The sequence below is a fragment of the Scyliorhinus canicula genome, chromosome 3 (genome assembly GCF_902713615.1).
Source record: "Scyliorhinus canicula chromosome 3, sScyCan1.1, whole genome shotgun sequence".
Lineage (NCBI taxonomy): Eukaryota > Metazoa > Chordata > Chondrichthyes > Carcharhiniformes > Scyliorhinidae > Scyliorhinus > Scyliorhinus canicula.
In genome coordinates this window covers 33,243,909-33,266,695 of record NC_052148.1, presented here as the reverse complement: position 1 = coordinate 33,266,695, position 22,787 = coordinate 33,243,909, and the positions used below count along the sequence as shown (strand labels likewise).

Below are 22,787 nucleotides of genomic sequence, written 5' to 3'. Positions count from 1 at the left end.
GCCAGCAACACCCACATCCACTGAACAAAAAAAACTTCTTAAGAAAATACTGTTTCAAGTTAAAAATGAAGTGCACAAGTAAGTTAATGCTGAGAAGATTTCCACTGAAAATATACAGTTATAAACATAAGAGCAAATGATAAAAGATATGGTCATATTGCAAAATAAAAGGGAAAAATCAAAATCCAGGTAGAACTTTCAGAAATGTAAATCACAAACTATGCATAGAAGATGTTTTTTCCCAAATCAGCATAAAGCCAACCACAAAAAAAAGCAGCCAATATGTACGGGAGACTTCAATCCTATTACAGGCCACAAAAAAAAAGCAGATCCTAGGATAAAGGAGGATATGCAGGATGGTTTCTTGCCAAATCACCAAACCTAAAACTGACTGTTGAAACTTTTGTCCACCCACTCCTTTTATGAACTGTTGTCCACCCTATTTTATAAAAATGACAAGAAGCCAGTCAGGCTTCAGATCTAGCATTTTTTTCTGTGTCCACAGATCTTTGCACTGCTGATGGAAGGGAAGGCCCGAAATTAAGAGATGTAGGGGTACGATGTGCTCATGGGCAGGTTGAATGATCTTTAATGGCTACAAGGTGGGCATGATGGTTACCTATCCTTCACTCAATTACTCAAAACTGCCAGCATATTCAGAGTCAATGAAATATTTTAATATTGCTGAAGAGACATGTAGTTGAAGCTTTTTTGTCTTGCACCTCTCCAGGCAAATAGAAGAATACAATTTTCAAACAATCACAGCAATTTATAGCATGATGAATGCAAGAAGTATTCATATTTTATATTTTTTGTGATAAGAATATTAAAAACTGGATTAACATGCATACATGACTTCCAGAACGATGATTAAGATGTCATAAAAGTAATGTTCTTATTGATTGCAGGTGAAGTATTCCATTAATAGATTTTGATAATGGTTTACTTGGTTTACAGATAAATAGCTAATGGAATATTGTTCAAGATTGAAGGACCCCTGGGGTGTAGATAATTTATGAGGGGTATTGAGTTTAGTCCTGCCTAAACAAGTCAAGGGGCATCTTGTCAGAACAAAATAATGCCTTATTGCTTTGGGTACAGATGATGTAGTTTTTTTTTTTATAAATGTTTTTATTCAGTTTTCGTATTTTATATTGAACAAATTACAAATTGTTAGGAGAGAGAAACAAAAAAAAAAACAAACAAAAACAAACACGCAAAAATTAACATACATATTTACAGGTAACAGATGATGTAGTTAATGTGAGGAATCAGGGGTTGGATTCTCCGACCCCCTGCCAGGTCGGAGAATCGCCGGGGGGGGGGCCGCGAGAATCCCGCCCCCGCCGTCTCCAGCACCAGAGATTCGGCGGGGGCGGGAATCACGCGCCGCGCCTGTCGGCCGCCCCCCCCCCCCCCCCCCCCCGGCTATTCTCCGGCCCGTGATGGGCCAAAGTCCCGCTGCTGTCATGCCGATCCCGCCGGCGGGAATCAAAACACCTCCCTTACCGGTGGGACTGGCAGCGCGGACGGTCTCTGGGGTCCTGTGTTGGGGGGGGGGGGGGGGGGCGAACTGGCCCCGGGGGGTGCCCCCACGGTGGCCTGGCCCGCAATTGGGGCCCGCTGATTGACGGGCGGGCCTGTGCTGTGGGGGCACTCTTTTCCTTCTACGTTGGCCATAGCCTTCACGATGGCGGATGCGGAAGTGGCCCCCTTCCCTGCGGGAACCACTCCGGCGCAGGCCAAGCCCCTCAAGGTTAGGGCTTGGCCCCTAAAGGTGCAGAGAAATCCGCACCTTGGGGCGGCCCGACGCCAGAGTGGTTCACGCCACTCCATCCCGCTGGGACCCCCCGCCCCGCCAGGTAGGTGAGAATCCTGGCCCAGGTCTGTCTGAAGAGTCAATAGGTCCTAGAACTCTTAACAGAGATGTTTCAGTTGGATCCTGGAAGGTTCGCTCTCCAAAGATTCTGCACAGAGAAAAGCAAGTAAAACCTGGTTGTTAACTTTATTCATGAGTGGTATTTAATATATATTGGTTTGCTTAATTGGAATATAGTGGCAGGTTTCTTATTTTACTCAAGAACGGTTATAATTGTTCATTGTAAAGTTATTTCTTTGTTGGTAATGTGGTTATTTAAAGTTTGTTTTAACATAAAAGATACCTATTGGTCAGAGTTATCACTCACGGTGCAGTAACATTTCCTCAGTTTTACAAATTGAAAATAGTTGCGTTCTTTTCAGAATTCGAATAACACTGCAGTAGAAAAGAGTGCGGATTGGCTGAGGCATTGCCATGGAAAAAGTAATGGGAACTACAGGGTTCCCAAGTTCCTGGGTAAATCAAAAAAGGCACAAGGCTTGAATATACTCCCATTGTTTGCAGAGAATGGCTGTCTGCTTATGACTATATGTTGCTTCAAGCAAACGTAACTGACCAATGTTGAATTCAGCTATCTTAAATTGGTTGTTAGTGTAGCTATTGGCACACTTGGGATAGTTCGGCACGTGCTACCCAATCACGGAATCACATCAAACAGTAGACTTTTGAAATGGAGCAGCCGAACATGCTCCCTTCCTCGACGCAGTTGTTCAGAAATCCGAGAATGGATTTTCCACTACAGTCTACAATGTGTTTATCTTCACTGGTCAATATACATATTGTGATTCATATAGCTCCATGTGCTATAGGATTGGTCTTAACAGCAATCTTGCAAATAGAGCCTTAGCCAAAGAAGAAGTGGTGGCAGTAGCATGGTATTATCATTGGACTAGTAATCCAGGCAATGACCTGGGTTCAAATCCCACCATGGCAGATGGTGAAATTTTAATTCAATAAACAATCTGGAACTAAAATGACACCATTATTGTAAAAATTCACCTGGTTCACTTATGTCGTTTAGGGAATTAAATCTACCATCCTTACCTGATCTGGACTACAGTTGATTCCAGACCTACATCAATGTGGTTGACTATCAAATGTCCTAGTAAGCCACTCAGTTAAATGCTGGCCCAGCCAGCAATGCCCACATCACTACACGAGTAGCATTTTCCACCAACAATTTGTCAGTGCACAAAGGCACCTATCTCACAACTGAGGAACTTTAGGTATGAATTTCAGTGCTATTCAGTGCGAGTTTAACAACAGGCCGGACATCCCAGTGATTGGCTGATTGAATCAGAAAGCATGTTCCTTCGATCATTTATAACAAACAGAATACTGACTGTACTCACACAGCTCACGTTGGCAAAATCCAAAACAAAATGCTGACTGCATTGCACTACAACTGCATTACAACATTGCACTTCAAGTACTTAATTATTTTTATTAATTTGTCGTAAAGCACTTGAGTCTGGTGGTTGTGAAAAATGCTGTATAAATGCTAGTTGTTCTCTTCTTTTTTCTACAGTTTTCCTTGCATTAATGCACAAAACGCTTACCACTGTTTTTTGCTCCCATGACCTCCACTCCATTCTCGTGCCATGAAATGAAGGAAGGAAAATTTAAACTTTTGTGAATCTTTTCCCACCATCAAAACAGAAATCTACCAAGAACTAATTAAAAAACATACTGACCTGCAATGCACAACAATGGCACCTGCAAAGGATGGATTGCACGTCTTCACCTTCTTTAGAAATTTGAGCATGCCAATTGGGGTAAATGGAACTCCAAAGTCAGGCCAACTGGTAAAATGAAACTGAGTAACCAGTCGTTGAGGTTTCTTATTCATTAAATCTCCTACCTATAGAGATGGAAATGGAAAATAAATTGCTGAAAACAAAGTGCACAACAGTTCTCAATGAGAAAGGCTATTTTTGGCACATTTCATCTTACTGATCCAGAAATTCAAAAACTAAATTAATTCGGAGACCAGTCAAAGACCAAAGAACAAAGAAAAGTACAGCACAGGAACATGCCCTTCAGCCCGCCAAGCCTGCGTCAACCATGCTGCTCGTCTAAACTAAAATCTTCTACACTTCCAGGGTCCGTATTCCTCTATTCCCACCCTATTCATGTATTTGTCAAGATGCCCCTTAAACTTCACGATCGTCCCTGCTTCCACCACCTCCACCAGTAGTGGGTTCCAGGCACCCACTACGTTCTGTGTAAAAAACTTGCCTCGTACATCTCTTCTAAACCTTGCCCCTCGCACCTTAAACCTATGCCCCCTAGTAATTGACCCCTCCATCCTGGGAAAAAGTACCTGACCATCAATTCTGCCTATGCCGCTCATAATTTTGTAAACCTCTATCGGGTCACCCCACAACCTCCGTTGTTCCAGTGAGAACAAACCAAGTTTATTCAACCTCTCCTCATAGCTTATGCCCTTCATACCAGACAACATCCTGGTAAATCTCTTCTGCACCCTCTCTAAAGCCTCCACATCCTTCTGGTAGTGTGGCAACCAGAATTGAACACTATACTCCAAGTGTGGCCTAACTAAGGTTCTATACAGCTGCAACATGACTTGCCAATTTTTATACTCAATGCCCCGGCCAATGAAGGCAAGCATGACGTATGCCTTCTTGACTACCTTCTCCACCCGTGTTGCCCCTTTCAGAGACCTGTGGACCTGTACACCTAGATTTCTCTGACTGTCAATACTCTTGAGGGTTCTACCATTTACTGTATATTCCCTACCTGTATTAGACCTTACAAAATACATTACCTCACATTTAAAATTGGCTAGTTGAAAGAAGACAGAGAGTGGTGGTTGATGGGAAATGTTCAGAATGGAGTTCAGTTACGAGTGGCGTACCACAAGGATCTGTTCTGGGGTCGTTGCTGTTTGTCATTTTTATAAATGACCTAGAGGAGGGCGCAGAAGGATGGGTAAGTAAATTTGCAGACGACACTAAAGTCGGTGGAGTTGTAGACAGTGCGGAAGGATGTTGCAGGTTACAGAGGGACATAGATAAGCTGCAGAGCTGGGCTGAGAGGTGGCAAATGGAGTTTAATGTGGAGAAGTGTGAGGTGATTCACTTTGGAAAGAATAACAGGAATAAGGAATATTTGGCTAATGGTAAAATTCTTGGTAGTGTGGATGAGCAGAGGGATCTCGGTGTCCATGTACATAGATCCCTGAAAGTTGCCACCCAGGTTGATAGGGTTGTGAAGAAGGCCTATGGTGTGATGGCCTTTATTGGTAGAGGGATTGAGTTCCGGAGCCATGAGGTCATGTTGCAGTTGTACAAAACTCTAGTACGGCCGCATTTGGAGTATTGCGTACAGTTCTTGTCGCCTCATTATAGGAAGGACGTGGAAGCTTTGGAACGGGTGCAGAGGATTTACCAGGATGTTGCCTGGTATGGAGGGAAAATCTTATGAGGAAAGGCTGATGGACTGGAGGTTGTTTTCGTTAGAGAGAAGAAGGTTAAGAGGTGACCTAATAGAGGCATACAAAATGATCAGAGGGTTAGATAGGGTGGACAGCGAGAGCCTTCTCCCGCAGATGGAGGTGGCTAGCACGAGGGGACATAGCCTTAAATTGAGGGGTAATAGATATAGGACAGAGGTCAGAGGTGGGTTTTTTACGCAAAGAGTGGTGAGGCCGTGGAATGCCCTACCTGCAACAGTAGTGAACTCGCCAACATTGAGGGCATTTAAAAGTTTATTGGATAAGCATATGGATGATAAGGGCATAGTGTAGGTTAGATGGCCTTTAGTTTTTTCCATGTCGGTGCAACATTGAGGGCCGAAGGGCCTGTACTGCGCTGTATCGTTCTATGTTCTATTTGTCCAGAATGAACTCCATCTGCCATTTCTCAGCCCATGTCTCCAATCGATCTAAATCCTGCTGTATCCTCTGACCGTCCTCATCGCTATTCTCAATTCCACCAACCTTTGTGTTGGCCGCAAACTTACGAATCAGACCAGTCACATCTTCCTCCAAATCATTTATATATACTATGAACATCAAAGGTCCCAGCACTGATCCCTGCAGAACACCAATAGTCACAGCCCACCAATCAGAAAAGCACCCTTCCATTGCTACTCTGCCTTCTATGACCTAGCCAGTTCTGCATCCATGTTGCCAGCTCACCTCTGAACCCGTGTGACTTCACCTTTTGTACCAGTCTGCCATGAAGGACCTTGTCAAAGGCCTTACTGAAATCCATATAGACAACATCCACTGCCCTACCTGCATCAACCATCTTTTTGACCTCCGCGAAAAACTCTTAACAAGTTAGTGAGACACGACCTCCCCTTCACAAAACGGTGCTGCCTGTCACTGGCTCTTCAAAAAAAATCTAAATTTTTTGACTCACATTCTCCCTAAAAACACCATTTTAGTGCTGCGCATTCTTTCCATAAAGAAGTAGTTATTATATATATTTTTCCGACCTATGTCAGTTCGCTTTTATCACAGAAGTGCTATGGCACAAAAAGAGACCATTTGATCGATTGTGGCTGCACCGTTTCTCCAAATGACTTAGCACCATTCTTCTGCCATTTTCCTGTACCCTTGCACATTGTTTCTATTTAAATAATCATCTAATGTCCTCTTGAATGCCTTGATTGAACCGTCCACCACATTTCCAGGCAATGCCTAAACCACATGTGCGAAAAATATTTTGCTCACATTTGCTTCTTTTGCAAATCACTTTAAATCTCTGCCCTCTCTTTCTCGATCCTTTTATGAGCGGGACGCCCCATCCGGATTTTGAACATCTATCAAATCTCCTCTTAGCCTTCTTCTCTCCAAGGAGAACTGTCCCAACCTCACCCAATGTATCTTCATTACTGAAGTTTCTCATCCCTGAACCATTCTTGTAAAGCTCTGCAGCATTCTTTCCAATACATTCACATCCTTCCTATGGTGTGGCACCCAGAACTGTACACAATATTCCAGCTCATGTCTCTCTAGTGTTTTGTATATGTTCAGCTTAACCTCTTTACTCTTGTACCCAATGCCCCTATTAATAAAGCCCAGAACACCATATGCTTTATTAATTACTCCCTCTACCTGTCCTGCCACCAGAAATGATATGCACATATACACACGGGTCCCTCTGCTGCTCCTCCATCTCCTTAAGTACCCTTTACTTTTGTCTCGCCATGTTCATCCTATATTTACAATGCTTCTAGTTTTGTGTTATCCGCTAACTTTGAAATTGTGCCTTACACACCATGATCTAGGATCATTAACATAGATCAGGAAAAGTAAGGGTCCCAATATCATAAGTTCATAAGATATAGGAGCAGAATTAGGCCATTCTGCTCCGCCATTCCATCAAAATTGGGGAACTCAATTCCTTCTCCTGGAACCTTCCTCCAGTTAGAAAAATATTCATTGACTATCAATGTTTGACTGTTTCCTATTACTCAGCCAATTTTGTAGTCACGTTGTTACTGCCCATTTTATTTCATAAGCTATAACTTATCTTTGTCATGTAGCACTGTTATCGAATGCCTTTTGAAAGTTCAAGTACACATCAACAGATCAAACCCCTGTTGCCTTTTCAAAAACTCCAACAAGTTTGTTAAACATGATTTCCAATTCAGAAATGAATGACAACCCACATTTTTCCATGCAACTATTAATTATATCCGGAATAATTATTTTGAGAATCTTTCCCATCACTGAAATTAAACTGACTGGTCTGCAATTGCTGGGCTTATCCTTACAACCCTTTTTGAACAAGGATGTAATGTGTGCAATTATTCAGGCCTCTGGCACCTCCCTGCATTCTAGGAAAGACGGAAAGGTTATGACCAGTGCCCCTGAAATTTCCATTCATTTCCTTCAACACCCATGGACTTTACGTACCAACAGTCTATCCAACACTTGGGGAGGGATTTCCCACCCCATTTTTGGCCCATTGTCCATGGGGGAGGAGTTCCTCATTTAAAAAGGGCGCCCAAATCTTTCAGGACCCGAGATTTGAGGCAGGCTTTGCCAGCATGACATTGTGGGACCCACTTCTAGGATTATTCTCGATTAAGTGTCAAAACGTGGGAAAAGCAGTTAGTGGAGCCGGTGGGTTCCATACTGTTTTTCCTGCCCGAGTTGAAACTTAAGTCAAAAATGAGAAAAATCCATCCTTCCTTATCAACTTTGAACCCTTCTCATAACAGAATTACTTCTTCCGTCGCCATGGCTTGAATGGCATCTATCTCCTTGGAAAAGACAGATGCAAAATATTTGTTTAGTACCTCAGCCATGCCCCTGCCTCCATGTGTAAACCCCCTTCTTAGAATCATAGAAAAGGTAGAGCACAGAGGGAGGCCATTCGGCCCATCTTGTCCATGCCAGCCTGAGGACACCCAGGTGCCCTTTCTAATTCTTCCTTAATAATAATCATTGTCACAAGTAGGCTTACATTTTTTTTACACTGCAATGAAGTTACTGTGAAAAGCCCATAGTCGCCACATTCCGCCACCTATTTGGGTACACAGAGAGAATTCAGAATGTCCAATTCACCTAACAGCACATCTTTCGGTACTTGTGGGAGGAAACCACTCAGCCAAAGTTTGTGTCGTCTGCAAATTTCCCAATTGTGCTCCCGACGTTCACGTTCAAATCGTTAATACATAACACAAGGGTCCCAACACTGAACACCACTTGAAACAACTTTCCAATTGCAAGGACAGCCATCAACCATTACCCTTTGTTTCCTGTTACTAAGCCAACTTTTATCCAGTTTGCCACATTGCCCTGTACCCCAAGGGCTTTCTCTTTCTTGATAAATCTGCCATGTGGTTCTTTGCCAAACACTTTGCTAAAATCCATGTACACCACATACTTGCACTATCTTTATCAACCCTCTTGTCACTTCCTCAAACAATTTGATCATATTTGTACGGCAAGACCTTCCTTCAACAAATCAATGCTGACTATCCCTGACTAGTCCATGCCTTTCTATGTGATAGTTAATCCCATCTCTCAAGATTGATTCTACAAATCTGCCACTCACTGTGCAAGACTAACTGGCCTATAATTGTTCGGCCACGTTTGCATTTCTCCAGTCCTCCGGTACCTCCCCTGTGTCTAGTGAAGATTGGAAAATCATCCTCAGAGCTTCTGCTATCTCCTCCCTGACCTCCTTCAGGAGCCTCGGAAACAATCCATCTGGCCCTGGCGACTTATCAACTAGCAAGGCTTTCAATCCTTCGAGTACTTCCTCTCTCTTTATCATTTTCCCATCCAGTATCTCACAATGTTCCTCCTGGAGTACTAGGTGTGCATCATCCATCTTGGTTCATAGTCAGCCCTACTCCTCCTTTTACCACCTGTTTACTATCTTTATGCCTGAAGCCAACTGTAGGATTCTCCTTTATGTTGACTGCCACTCTTTTCTCATAATTCTTCTTCACTTCTCTAATGTGCTTTTTCACCTCCCATCTGAACATTCTGTATTCCTCTTGGTTCTTAATTTTATTTTCTTCCTGGCATCTGTCATAAACAAACTTTTTCTTCATTATCTTAATTTCAATCCTCTTTTTCATCCACAGACCTCTGGATTTGTTTGCGCTACATTTCCCTTTTGAGGGAATATATCTCACCTCTGCCTGGAACCATTTGTTTTGAAGATAGCCCATTGTTCAGCCACTGTTTTCCCACTAATGTTTCATTCCAATGTTTCCAGCCAAGCTCCATTCTTGCCCCATTGTAGTCGACTCTCCCCCAGTTAATTATTCTTAATCTGGATTGCCTATTGTTTGTTCTTTTCCGCCATCGTCCTAAACCTTACGATATAATAATCACCGTCTCCTAAAGGTTCCCCCCACTGCCACTTGATCTATTTTGCCCACTGCATTTCTAAGAACCAGGTCCAACAGTACATCCTTTCTCTTGGGCTGGACACATACTGCTGTAGAAAATTATCCTAAACACAATCTAGGAATGTTTGCATCCCCCTTCCCCATTTACTCTACCACTGTCCCAGTCTATGTTTGGTTAATTAAAGTCCCCCATTGTACGCTATAATGTTTGCATTTCTGTAGTTACCATGCAAATCTGTTCTTCTACATCCTTCTCACTAGTTGGTGGTCAATAGACTACACCGAACAATGTAATTGCACGCTTTATGGTTCTTTGCTCTAGCCATATTGATTCTGTCTTTGAACCCTCTGGAACATCCTCTTTCTCCAGCCCTGCAATGCTCTTCTTAACCAATGCCGCCACCCTTCCTCCTTTTATTCCTTTCCTATATTTTTGAATACCTTGTGCCCAGGAATTTTTAACACCCAGTCCTGTCCTTCCTTGAGCCAAGTCTCTTATCATCACATCATCATATTTTCACATGGCAATCTGTGCCTGTAACTCCCTAGTCTTTTTCAATTTACTACGTACATTCACATTCATGCACAGTCACCGTGATTTAGACTTTAATCATTACTTTCTCCCTTCTTCTGACTCCACCTATTAACTATTCTCTATACTTGTGCTATCTGTCTCTTCCTGTATTTTATGCACTCCTATATTCATCTTTAATAGAACCCCTACAGGTCATAAGAAGGCCATTCAGCCCATTGAATCTGCATTAATCCTCCAAAAGCACTCTTATCTAGGTCCACTCCTCTGCCCTGCCCCATAATTTAACCTGAACACTCCTGGACACTAAGGGGCAATTTTAGCATTGGCCAATCCACCTAACCTGCACACTCTCTCCGTTCCCATACCTCTGCTGAGTTAGTTTAAAGCCCTCCCAACATTATATATTTATTATATGTTGCATAAGGCCTTAAATCAATAGTTATATCAAGGTTCAGTCCTTCTGGGGTTTAGAAAACAGTGCACTATTTGGGGTGTGTGTGTTCTCCCATGGCTAACAATTCATTAATTACCCTGAAATCTTGCTACTTTCTTGTAGTGAGTGCCTTGCAACATTACTTCAAAGGGTAGCTATAGGTCAATTAAGACATGTGAACACATTTCTTTCTCCAACAGAATATCAGTGAACCAGTTGAGTTTTTATAATAATCTAAAACAAGTTTCACTGTCACTTTTATGATACTTTTTTCCCCATAAGGATTTGTCAATTATCATTGGATGTTTTATATGTATATTCTTGGGTTACTAGTCTAGTGGCAAATATTATGCAACTGCATCCTCCTCCAATTGAAACAAAACAAAAAAATGCAATGGAAAACAAAAACACAATTTCTGGGAATCTGTTGCAACCAAATGCTTTCTGTGGTTAATCAGAGTACATAGATTCAAGATAATTGACAAAAGAATTAGATGGTAGATGGAGATTTTAAAAAAAATTATCTGGAAGCAATGCCTTATAGGATAGTGGAGGAGATGCAATAGGAATCGATAAGTGAATGGGGGAAAAAATTCAGTGCTACGGAGGAAGAGCAGGAAGTGAACCAATTTGGATGGCTCCCTCAAAGAGGCGTGAATTGTCGGGAGGAGGTCTATGGTTCTAAGAGTTGAAGGAACAGCCAATTAAGACATTGCTGGTGGCCAGCTTGAATTATTATAACACTTTATTTCAAGTCAACCTTTTATTAAATCTGCGTATAATAATGACTAAAAACAAATGTCTAAATGTTTCCCCCTATTATTAGGGGCTGGTTCAGCACAGTGGGCTAAACAGCTGGCTTGTCATTCAGAACAATGTCAGCAGCGCGAGTTCAATTCCCGTACTGGCCTCCCTGAACAGGCGCCGGAATGTGGCGACTAGGGGCTTTTCACAGTAACTTCATTGAAGCCTACTGTGACAATAAGCGATTATTATTAAACAAATCAACAATAATTTAAAAATATTTTCACATCTAGACACTGAACAAAACAAACTTAAAAGACTTACTTGCTGAATGCAGAACTTGCGGATGGTGTAATCCACAAGCACCATCATGTCTTCCACAGACACTCGGATGTTTCCATATGTCCAACAGCCCTGGTCTGGCCAGTACTGGGCACATTTGCACTGGAACATAAATCAGAGCACTTAGAAGGTGCTTAGAAGACAAGGTTTTGGAACAAAAAGCACACTTATCATTAGTAACAGTTAAAAAAGATCATGTGTGTTAGGCTCTATTGTCCCGTGGCGGGATAATATAGTGAGGATGGCCGATTTCTTCAGTAACTAAACTATGCATGATACTCCAAGTGAATACTGATAGGGTCCTATATATAAAGTGTTCGAGTCTTTTCATCACTGCTGTTGTTCAATCAGTCTTCTTTGAATACCAGGATTACAATCACTGCCCCCCCCCCCCCCCCCACCCCACAATTCATTGCGGGTTTGTTGAAATTAGTAAGTATTTACACGGCTAATCTGTACATCCAGTTTAGTCTTCGGTTTTATACAAAATAAACGGTAAAAGAACGTAGGAATAAAACCTCTCTGTATGCAGAAGGCAATGGTGATCTGTTTGGCGATCATATGGACTCTATGCAGTTTACTTATATTCTTCATTTTTTTAAATGTTTTATTGCTGCTGAGCATTAAAAGATTACTTTGGATGGGCAGCGCGGTGGCGCAGTGGGTTAGCACTGCGGCCTCACGTTGCTGAGGTCGCAGGTTCGATCCCGGCCCGTGTGGAGTTTTCACATTCTCCCCGTGTTTGCGTGGGTTTCGCCCCCACAACCCAAAAATGTGCAAGGTAGGTGGATTGGCCATGCGAAATTGCCCCTTAATTGGAAAAATCACGTATTCTTTCTCAAGTATGATGTATATGAAAGAAACGGAATACATTTATCATGTGCAATGCAACACTTAGCCAAAATAATCCTGTATAACAGCATTACCTCTTTTCTCTCTTTTAGGTTTGTCACCATGACAATCGTTGCTGTGTTTTGCTCCCATATCATCCTCCAGAAGTCATTCACAGTTTCTTCTTTCGGCCCTGAAAGGTATTGGAAGAGAAGCAGCATAAATTATCTACTCAAATGACACGTTACAGGTTTGGTAGGATTCTTGCTGCTGAATAACAGAGAAACCAAATCCAGAAAACGTTAAAGAAAACTCTTCAAGCTGTGCTGAACAAACATTCAAAACACTGAATTTAAACCACAGGTAAATCCAAAACACTAATTCACAAATGGCAAGTAAATATAGCAGGCCATTTCCTTTTGTTTCCTAATTCACAATCTCCAATCTGCTAATTACATCCTTTTTTTCCTACAAAGATCGATAGTGGCTCAAGGTTAAGGGCAAAAGAACCAAAAGCATCATGAGACAAAATGGCTTCCTGCAGCAAGTAGCTCAGATCTGGAATGCCCTGCAGGCAGATTCAACTGTGATTTTAAAAATTGAATTGACAATTATTTTAAGATTTAAAAATTGCAGGACTATGGGGAAAAGGTGAAGCGTGACTAGCTGAGTATCTCAGAGAGTTGGTAGAGACACGACAGGCCAAATTACCTCCTTCTGTGCTGTAATCTTGCTATGTTCTATAATCCCATCAAAAACACAAGAGAGACAACAATTTAATCCTAAATTAAACGTACTACATTTATGCATTGCAAACTTGTAATGCTTTTCTAAACTGTTCTACAAACACTACAGATTAATACTAATAATAATAATCATTTATTCACAAGTAGGCTTCAATGAAGCTACTGTGAAAAGCCCCTAGTTGCCACATTCCGGCACCTGTTTCGGGGATGCCGGTACGGGAATTGAACCCGCGCTGCTGACATTGTTCTGCATTACAAGCCAGCTATTTAGCCCACTGTGCTAAACCAGCCCCCTTTTTATTATGCATCCGATCTGCTCTCTCGACTTGATGAAAAGCATTTCTGACAGCTGATGAAGTCAGATAACATGTAATCTCACTGTCAGTCAATTTAACTCGTGCAACAATTAGTGTTTCCTTCAGTCATGTGCGTGGACATCAGTATTTTCTATTTCTGATCTTTTCAGTTTTCCTTCTTCTTCCTAGTCTCTAACAACTAAAAAGCAAAACTATAATTTAATTTTTTTAACTTAATGCGTGCATGAAAATATCTAATAAATGACTAGCAACATCATACTGAGTAAGAAAACACTTTGTTCTATGAACACTTCTTCGATTGGTGCTGTGAAAATGCTAATCCATTCATTTTGACTTCAATAACAGTTACACGCAAGGAACTATTGGACAGCCACATTCAGAAAATAAATTCTACATTTGAATAAGTTTACGATTTACCTTGAGCTGCTATAAACTTGTTTTTCTCTTGATAACCCTTTTAAAAAAAGAAAACACAGCATCAATATCACTCCTCGACATAATCAAAAAAGTCCTTTCAGATGTCTTTTTGTTCCCTGCCCAAATAAAGAATAAAAGTCGAGATGAGGTGTGGTACTGGTGCGGTGGGGAGAGGACTGAATAACCAGAAAGTGACACATGTGCAATTAATAACTAAATAAGCTCATACTAAATGCAACGAGTTATCTCTCTGGCAAGAAATACAACGAAGACTAGAATTGGAGGGCAAACAGACAGATGTCATTGTCCACATTGGTACAAATGTCAGAGAATACAGCAGACTATAGATTGGAGAGTTGAGCAGAGAAATGGCAGATGGAATTCAATCTGGACAAATGCAAGATGATGCATTTTGGAAGATCAAATTCAGGTGTGATTTATACAGTAAATGGCAGAACCCTAAAGAGCATTGACATACAGAGGGATCTGGGCGTTCAGGTTCATAGTTCCATGAAAGTGGCAATGCAGGTGGATAGGGTGGTCAATAAGGCATGCGGCTTGCTTTCCTTCATCGGCCGGGGTATTGAGTACAAGAGTTGGCAGGTCATGTTACAGTTGTATAAAACTTTAGTTTGGCCATGTTTGGAATATGGAGTTCAGTTCTGGTCGCCACACTACCAGAAGGGCGTGGCTGTTTTGGAGAGTGCAAAGTAGGTTTAGCAGGATGTTGAATGGTCTGGAGTGTGTTAGCTATGAGGAGAGGTTGAATAAACTCGGATTGTTTTCACTGAAAAGACGGAGGCAGAAGGGAGACCTGATTGAGGTATACAAATTTCCGAGCGGTATTGACAGGGTGAATAGTCAGAAGCTTTTTCCCAGGAAGACTAAATTACAGGGGGGCACAGGTTCAAGGTGAGAGGAGGAACGTTTAGGGGAGATGCGCGGGGAAATCTTTTCACGCAGTGGGTGGTGGCTGCCTTGAACGCGTCGTCAGTGGAGGTGGTAAAGCAGGCGTGACAGTAACGTTTAAGATCTATATTGATAGACACATGAACAGGCAGGGAATGGAGGGATACAGATTGTTTGGGCAATAAGTAGTCGGTGTAAATAGGAATCTGGATGCCTACAGGCTTGGTGGTCTGAAGGGTCTGTACCTATGCTGTAATGTTCTTTGTTTGGACTGGAATTCAACAAATTTCATGAAATGAAAAGAGTCAAGACATGAACATTAAAATGGTTTGAAAATAGGGATTGGAAATACTTTACTTATCCTACAAAGTCACCCTGGCTACACAAAGTACTCGCACCAATTTTATTGGCTCTATTGGTGTAATTTTTTTCTCCCACGAAGAGAAATTTCACCAAAACTCTTATCTTGGCATAAGCAAAGAATAAGTCCACCGAAGTCCATTGCAGTCAGAAGAAGCTGCACGGTGATGTTTTTTAAAATTCCTTTATTTCCCTTTCCCAAGCCACCTCACTTCAGTAGAATATGTTGAAAATTAGACCATTGAACTAAATAAATAGAACCATAGAATTTCTACAGTGCAGAAGGCCCATCGAGTCTTAACCGACCCTCCGAAAGAGAACACTACCTAGACCCACTCCCTGTACCCCCACCTAACCTGCACATCTTTTGACACGAAGGGACAATTTTATCATGGCCAATCCACCTAACCTGCACATCTTTTGACACTAAGGGACAATTTTATCATGGCCAATCCACCTAACCTGCACATCTTTGGACTGCGGGAGTGAACCGGAGCACCCGGGAGGAAACCCAGGCAGACACGGGGAGAATGTGCAAACTCCACACAGTCACCCAAAGCCGGAATGGAAACCTGGGTCCCTGGCTCTGAGAGACAGCAGTGGAAGCCACTGTGCCACCTTGCTGTCCTGAATACTTTTAAGCCAACTCAAGAAATAGTATAAATTCTTCCACCCCAAAAAAATCGCAAAGTGTGAAAGCCGGGGGAATAGATTGGATTACTTTACTAAAAAGTATTTTTAAACACCCCATATAAATTCTGAGTATAGATTGTTACTAAACAACCAATAGCACAGGCATTCATAAGATAGCCAGCAGAGTACTGAACTCAGCAACTGCACTTAAAGCAACAACCTCATGAAGGCAAGACCATCAAATGGGTTCAAGTCTAGTCAAATATCCTTTTCTCTTTATTCTTTCACAGTGGTTATCATTGTTGCTTCACAGCGCCAGGGTCCCAGGTTCGATTCCCGACTTGGGTCACTGCGGAGTCTGCACGTTCTCCCTGTGTCTGCATGGGTCTACGGGGACAATTCAGAATGTCCAAATTACCTAACAGCACGTCTTTCGGAACTTGTGGGAGGAAACCGGAGCACCCGGAGGAAACGCACGCAGACAGGGGAGAACGTGCAGACTCCGCACAGACACTGACTCAAGCCGGGAATCGAACCTGGGACCTTAGAGCTGTGAAGCAACAGTGCTACCCACTGTGCTATCGTGCTGCCCCAAAATAATCTCCTTCCCTGTTTCTCAAAATACTGTCTTGGAATATTTTCTAACTATACAAAAGGGAATACAGGGCCTGGACTTAACAACACATCCAAAAGACTGCACCTCCAACAGTGCAGCGTTCCCTCAGTACCGCATTTGGAGTATCAGCCTTAAATTAATTTTTGTACTCCAGCCCTCTGGGCTTGAAACTGAACCTTGTAACTCACAGGTGAGTGTGCTACCAATGGCACCACAGCTGACACTCAGATCAAAATCCAAGTTTGCAAATGTTATAACTTATAGTTAATAACAAATATGTTGTTATTTCATCCGAGCGGGGCTATTTGCTAGTGCTGTTGGGGAGGGTTTAAACTAATGTGGCAGGGGGATGGGAATCAATGCAGGAAGTCACAGGGTAGTAAAGAGAGGAAGAAACGAGGAGAAAAGTGGAAGGCAGAGAAACAGATTGAACTGCATTTATTTCAATGCAAGAGGCCTAACAGGCAAGGCAGATGCACTCAGGGCACGGGTAGGTGCATGGGACTGGGATATTATAGCTCATGGCTAAAGGAGAGGCAGGACTGGCACCTCAATGTTCCGGGTTACAGATGCTAGAGGTAAGAGAGGAGGGGGAGTTGCGTTTTTGATTAGGGACAGTATCATGGCAGTACAGAGAGAGGATATATCCAAAGGTTCGCCCACTGAGTCTATATAGATAGAACTGAAAAATAAGACGGGCGAGATCACTTTGATAGGACTGTACTACAGGCCCCGTCAGCGGGAAATGGAGAAGCAAATACGTAAGGAGGTTACAGATAGCTGTCGGAAAAATAGGGTGGTAATAGTAGGAGATTTTAACTTTCCCAATATTAACTGGGACAGCCACAGCACCAGGGGTTTGGATGGAGAGGAATTTGTTGAGTGTATTCAGGAAGAATTCCTCATTCAATATGTGGATGGCCCGACTAGAGAGGGGGCAAAACCTGACCTCCTCTTGGGGAATAAGGAAGGTCAGATGACGGAAGTGTTAGTGAGGGACCACTTTGGGATCAGTGACCATAATTCCATTAGTTTTAAAATAGCTATGGAGAATGATAGTTCTGGCCCAAAAGTTAAAATTCTAAATTGGGACAAGGCCAATTTTTGAGGGTATTAGGCGGGAGCTTTCAAAAGTCAATTGGGGTGCCTGTTTACAGGCAAGGGGACAGCTGGTAAGTAGGAGTCCTTCAAAAAGGTGTTACCTAGGGTTCAGGGTGAGCACATTCCTCAGAGTGAAGGTCAAAGCTGGTAGAAGGAGGGAACGCTGGATGACTCAGGATATTGAGGCCATGGTCAAAAGGAAGAAGGAGGCATATGACATGCATAGGCAGCTGGGATCAAGTGGATCCCTTGAAGAATTGTTAAGAGTAGAGTTAAGAGAGAAATCAGGAGAGCAAAAAGGGGACATGATATTGTCTTGGCAGACAAGGCAAAGGAAGATCCAAAGAGCTTTTACAGATACATAAAGGGCAAAAGAGTGACTAGAGAGAGGGTAGGGCCTATTAAGGATAAGCAAAGTCATCTACAAGGGATGGGAGAGGTCCTAAATGAATATTTGAGAATGGCACGAATGTTAGGGAAATAAAAAGTGTTGTCTTGAGGAGTGTACATATTAGAGAGAAGGAGGTGCTGGAGGTATTAAAGCGCATCAAGATAGATAGATCCCTGGGACCTGATGAAACATATCCCAGGATGTTCTAGGAGGCTAGAGAGGAAATTGCCAGCCCCCTAGCGGAGATATTTGAATAATTGACAGCCACAGGAGAGACTGGAGTGTAGCAAATGTGCCCTTGTTTAAGAAGGGCTGCAGGGATAAGCCTGGGAACTACAGACCGGATGGCCTTACTTCTGTAGTGGGTAAATTGTTAGAAGGTGTTCTGAGGGACAGAATCTACAGGCATTAGGACAGGCTGGGGCTAATTAGGGAAGTCAGCATGGCTTTGTAAGGGAAAAGTCATGTCTCACAAATTTGGTTGAGATTTTTGAAGGAGTAACCAAGAGGTTAGATGAGGGCAGTGCAATCAACGCTGTCTACATCGACTTTAGCAAGGCCTTTGACAAGGTACCGCATCGCATGGTAGGTTGTTGCAAAAGGTTAAATCTCACGGAATCCAGGGTGAGGTAGCCAATTGGATGCAAAATTGGCTTGGCGACCGAAGCCAACGGGTGGTGTGGAGGGTGGTTTTTCAAACTGGAGGCCTGTGACCAGTGGTGTGCCTCAGGGATCGGTGCTGGGTCCACTGTTATTTGTTTTATATATATATTAATGATTTGCATGAGAATGTAGGAGGCATGGTTAAGTTTGCAGATGACACCAAGATGGATAGTGAAGAAGGTTATATAAGATTGCAACAGGATCTTGACCAATTGGGCCAGTGGGCCGATGAATGGCAGATGGAGTTTAATTTGGATAAATGTGAGGTGATGCATTTTGGTAGATCAAATCAGGGCAGGACCTACTCAGTTAATGGTAGGGAGTTGGAAAGAGTTCAGAACAAAGAGATTATGGGGTACAGGCTCATAACTCCTTGAAGATGGAGTCACAGGTGGACAGGGTGGTGAAGGCGGCATTCAGCATGCTTGGTTTTATTGGTCAGAGTACAGGAGTTGGGACTTCTTGTTGAAGTTGTACAAGACATTGGTAAGACCACACGTTGAATACTCTGTTCAGTTCTGGTCACCCTATTATAGGATGGATATTGTTAAACTAGACAGAGAGCAGAAGAGATTTACGAGGATGCTACCAGGACTTGATGGGCTGTGTTATAAGGAGAGGCTGGATAGGCTGGAACCTTTTTCCCTGGAGCGTAGGAGGCTTAGATAAGGTAGATAGTAGATATTCAAGCTTTGATAAACAGTCATCGAACTCGAACTGCCAGAACTGCTGAGATTTTCCAGCATTATCTCTTTCGTTTCAGATTCCAGCATCCACAATAATTTGCTTTTTTCCAGTGGATAGTCAACATCTTTTCCCAAAGGTAGAGGAGTCTACAACTAGAGGGCATAGGTTTAAGGTGAAAGGGGAGAGATACAAAAGAGACCAGAGCAGAGTTTTTTCCCCCCACAGAGAGTAGTGAGCATCTGGAATGAGCTGCCAGAGGCAGTGGTAGAGGCAGATACAATTTTTCCTTTAAAAAGTTAGAGAGTTACATGGGCAGGGTGGGTATAGATGGATAGCGATGGAAACTGGGCGGCATGGAAAAGCTGGTCCGAAAGGCCTGTTTCCATGCTGTAAACATCTATGACTCTAGTTAGTCTCCCACAACAACTATTTATTAGTCACTATTTACTAGAACACAGAATCTTCTCCCATCTCAAGACCCAGCCCCTATTTCTTTTTTTTTTAATAAAGTGAGTTTACAGACACCCTCTACTTGCTCAGTCCTGCACACCCTCCACCCCCCGTCTCTGCTTCCTACCTCCAGCCCTGTAAGTGATCACTGTATCCGCTTGGCTGAGAGATTGAAGAGGCAAAGAGTGGGAAAGATATATAGAACGAATAGGATTGAGGGAAAAGGAAGGAGATGAAGGGGAGAGCTAGGCAAACAGAATGAACATTCTACAAACAAAAGCAGCAGATAAGGAAAAAAATAGTTACAAGAGTGGCAAGGTGCTATTTTAATATTCACCTTTTTATTGCGTGGTAGATATGAACTTATGTTATCCCTCATGCAATTGTAATTTCAACAAGGAATTGGATATAGTTCTTGGGGCTAAAGGGATCAAGGCATATGTGGGGGAGGGGGGGGGGGTGGCAGGTGGGATCAGGGTATTGAACTTGGATGCTCAACCATGATCATAACTTAATTGCAGCATTAATGTAACCCTACTTGTGACAATAATAAAGATTATTACTATACTGAATGGCACAGCAGGCTCGAAGGGCCTCCTCCTGATTCTATTTTCTATATATGTTTCGATATATGTGCACTTGTTTTTTTTTAAACATATATAAAGGATACACAAACCTGAAACCAAGGGGCCAAATGGCAGCATTTGGAAGTGAAACCTGAAATAGCCAACCACCTGACCTGAAGCATTTGAACTCACTTTGGCACGCACATTATCTACTACAATGGTTTACGAGACCTAAATACATCAAAAACAGCAGACACAGCACGGGCCAATTTTAATCTCAAGTTCCTTTCTGGGAGCTAAGCAACATGGCAATAATATTGCAATAAACTGCAACATTTGACACTGCAGCCCAATAACAGCCCCATTTGGCCTACAGTACTTTGAGACAGCACAAGTATAACAAACAAATACTATAAAACTACATTGTGCCTCAAGTCATATCTCTTCATGGCATAATGTGTTCATGACTACCACATCTCTCAGGACCATTGAACTGTTTTAAATAATTTTTTATTTTTTGAAATGATGATGAATCAAATAAAAAACTATACTTTTTTTTTAACAACCATTTAGTGTTTATACTTACATTTATGTAAGAAGCATTGATAAAGTCAGAGTCTGGAACACCTTCCACTGGTGTCAGGTGAACCCGCGAATGATCATCTAGTGATATAAATCAGAAAAAAAATCAGAAAAAAAATCAGAAAGTTTGCAAATGGATCAAAGTAGAGGTACAAATATTGCAGCATGGTTAAACACACAATATAATTAACACAGCACATAGGGAATAACAACTTGTAACAGTTACTCCTTCAAGAAAAATCTGTAAGAGAAAATTAAAAAGACTCATGATGAGAGCAAGATCACAAGAAATAGAAGCGGGAGTCGGCCCTTCAAGCCTGCCCCACCATTCAATATGATCATGGCTAATCTATGCCGGCCTCAACTCTTTTTCTGTGCCATTTCCCCATAGCCCTCTAACCTCGCCTATCAAATATTTATCCACCTCCACCCCACTTGGGTGCTCTTCTATGATCCAGCCTCCACTACCCTTCAGAGCAGAGTTCCAGAGATTCACCACCCTCTGTGAGAAGACATTTCTGTGCATGACAGTTTTAAATGACTGGCCCTTCATCTTGTAGCTATATCCCTGTGTTTGAGACTCTCTGCTGGTGAAAACATCTCACCATCTTCCCTGTCAAGCCCCTTCAGGATCTTGCATATTTAAATAAAGTCACCCCTCACCCTTCTAAACTCCAAGGAATACAGACCTACACTATTTAGTCTCTCTTGAAAGGGCAACACTCTCATAGCAAGAATTAGCCTGATGCATGTCCTTTGGATTGCCTCCAATGTTACACTATCCTTTTTTAGGTAAGGGGACCAAAATTGTACGCAGTATTCCAGGTGAGGCCTCACTAACACCTTGTATAATTGCAACAAAACCTCCTTATTTTTAAAATCCATACCCTTTGCAATAAAGGCCAAAATGCTGTTTGCAGTAACTACTTGTTGCACCTGCCTGCTAGCTTTTTGTGATTCATCCACTAGAACACCTAGATCCCTCGGTACTTCACTCACCTACAGTCTCTCCCCATTTAGATAACAACCTGCCTTTTCATTCCTCCCACTGAAGTGCATGGTCACACACTTCCCCACATTAAACTCCATTTGCCAGGTTTTCGCCCAGTCATCCAATCAATCTATATCCTGTGGCAGAATCACAATATTCTCATCACAACATATTGTTCCACCTATTTTCATATCATTGGCAAATTTGGAAATCTAACATTTGGTTCTTTCCTCCAGGTCATTAATGTTATCAGCGAACAATTGTGGGCCAAGTGCTGATTCCTGTGGTACCATGCCGCCAGAAATATTCAGGTCAGGCAGGGTCTAGAGGAACAAAGTTAACATTTCATGGCGATGGCCATACCTTGGCAAAAAAATGATTGTATTTATGTAGTGCTTTTCATGATCCAGATGTCTCCAAGTATTTTAGTGCCGACGAAGCACTTTCAAAGTGTAGTCACTGTCGTAGGAAATGTGGCAGCAAATTTGCACACAATAAAGTGATGGCATGGTGGCACAGTGGTTAGCACTGTTGACCTCAGCGCCAGGGTTCTGGGTTCAAGTCTAGCCTTGGGTGACTATGTGGAATTTGCAGTCTCCGAGTCTCTGCGCGGGTTTCCTCCAGGTGCTCCAGTTTCCTCGCACAATCCAAAGATGTGTAGATTAGGTGAATTTGGCACGCTAAATTGCCCGTTAATGTCCAAAGCTGTGCAGGTTAGGTTAGAGAGATCAGATGGAGGAGTGGGCTTG

General features: G+C 42.4%; 1 protein-coding gene across 4 annotated transcripts in view; it reads right to left on the bottom strand.

Moving 5' to 3' along the window:
- Nucleotides 1–22,787, bottom strand: part of LOC119963887 (receptor-type tyrosine-protein phosphatase alpha) — a 300,421-nt gene that overhangs the window by 41,659 nt on the left and 235,975 nt on the right. For all 4 annotated transcript variants that reach the window (XM_038793255.1, XM_038793256.1, XM_038793254.1 and 1 more), the window contains 5 exons: nucleotides 21,052–21,128; nucleotides 14,090–14,126; nucleotides 12,705–12,802; nucleotides 11,761–11,880; nucleotides 3,574–3,740 (listed from right to left, as the gene is read on the bottom strand). In XM_038793255.1, coding sequence (XP_038649183.1) covers nucleotides 3,574–3,740; nucleotides 11,761–11,880; nucleotides 12,705–12,802; nucleotides 14,090–14,126; nucleotides 21,052–21,128 — 499 coding nt within the window. The remainder of the gene's footprint in view (nucleotides 1–3,573; nucleotides 3,741–11,760; nucleotides 11,881–12,704; nucleotides 12,803–14,089; nucleotides 14,127–21,051; nucleotides 21,129–22,787) is intronic.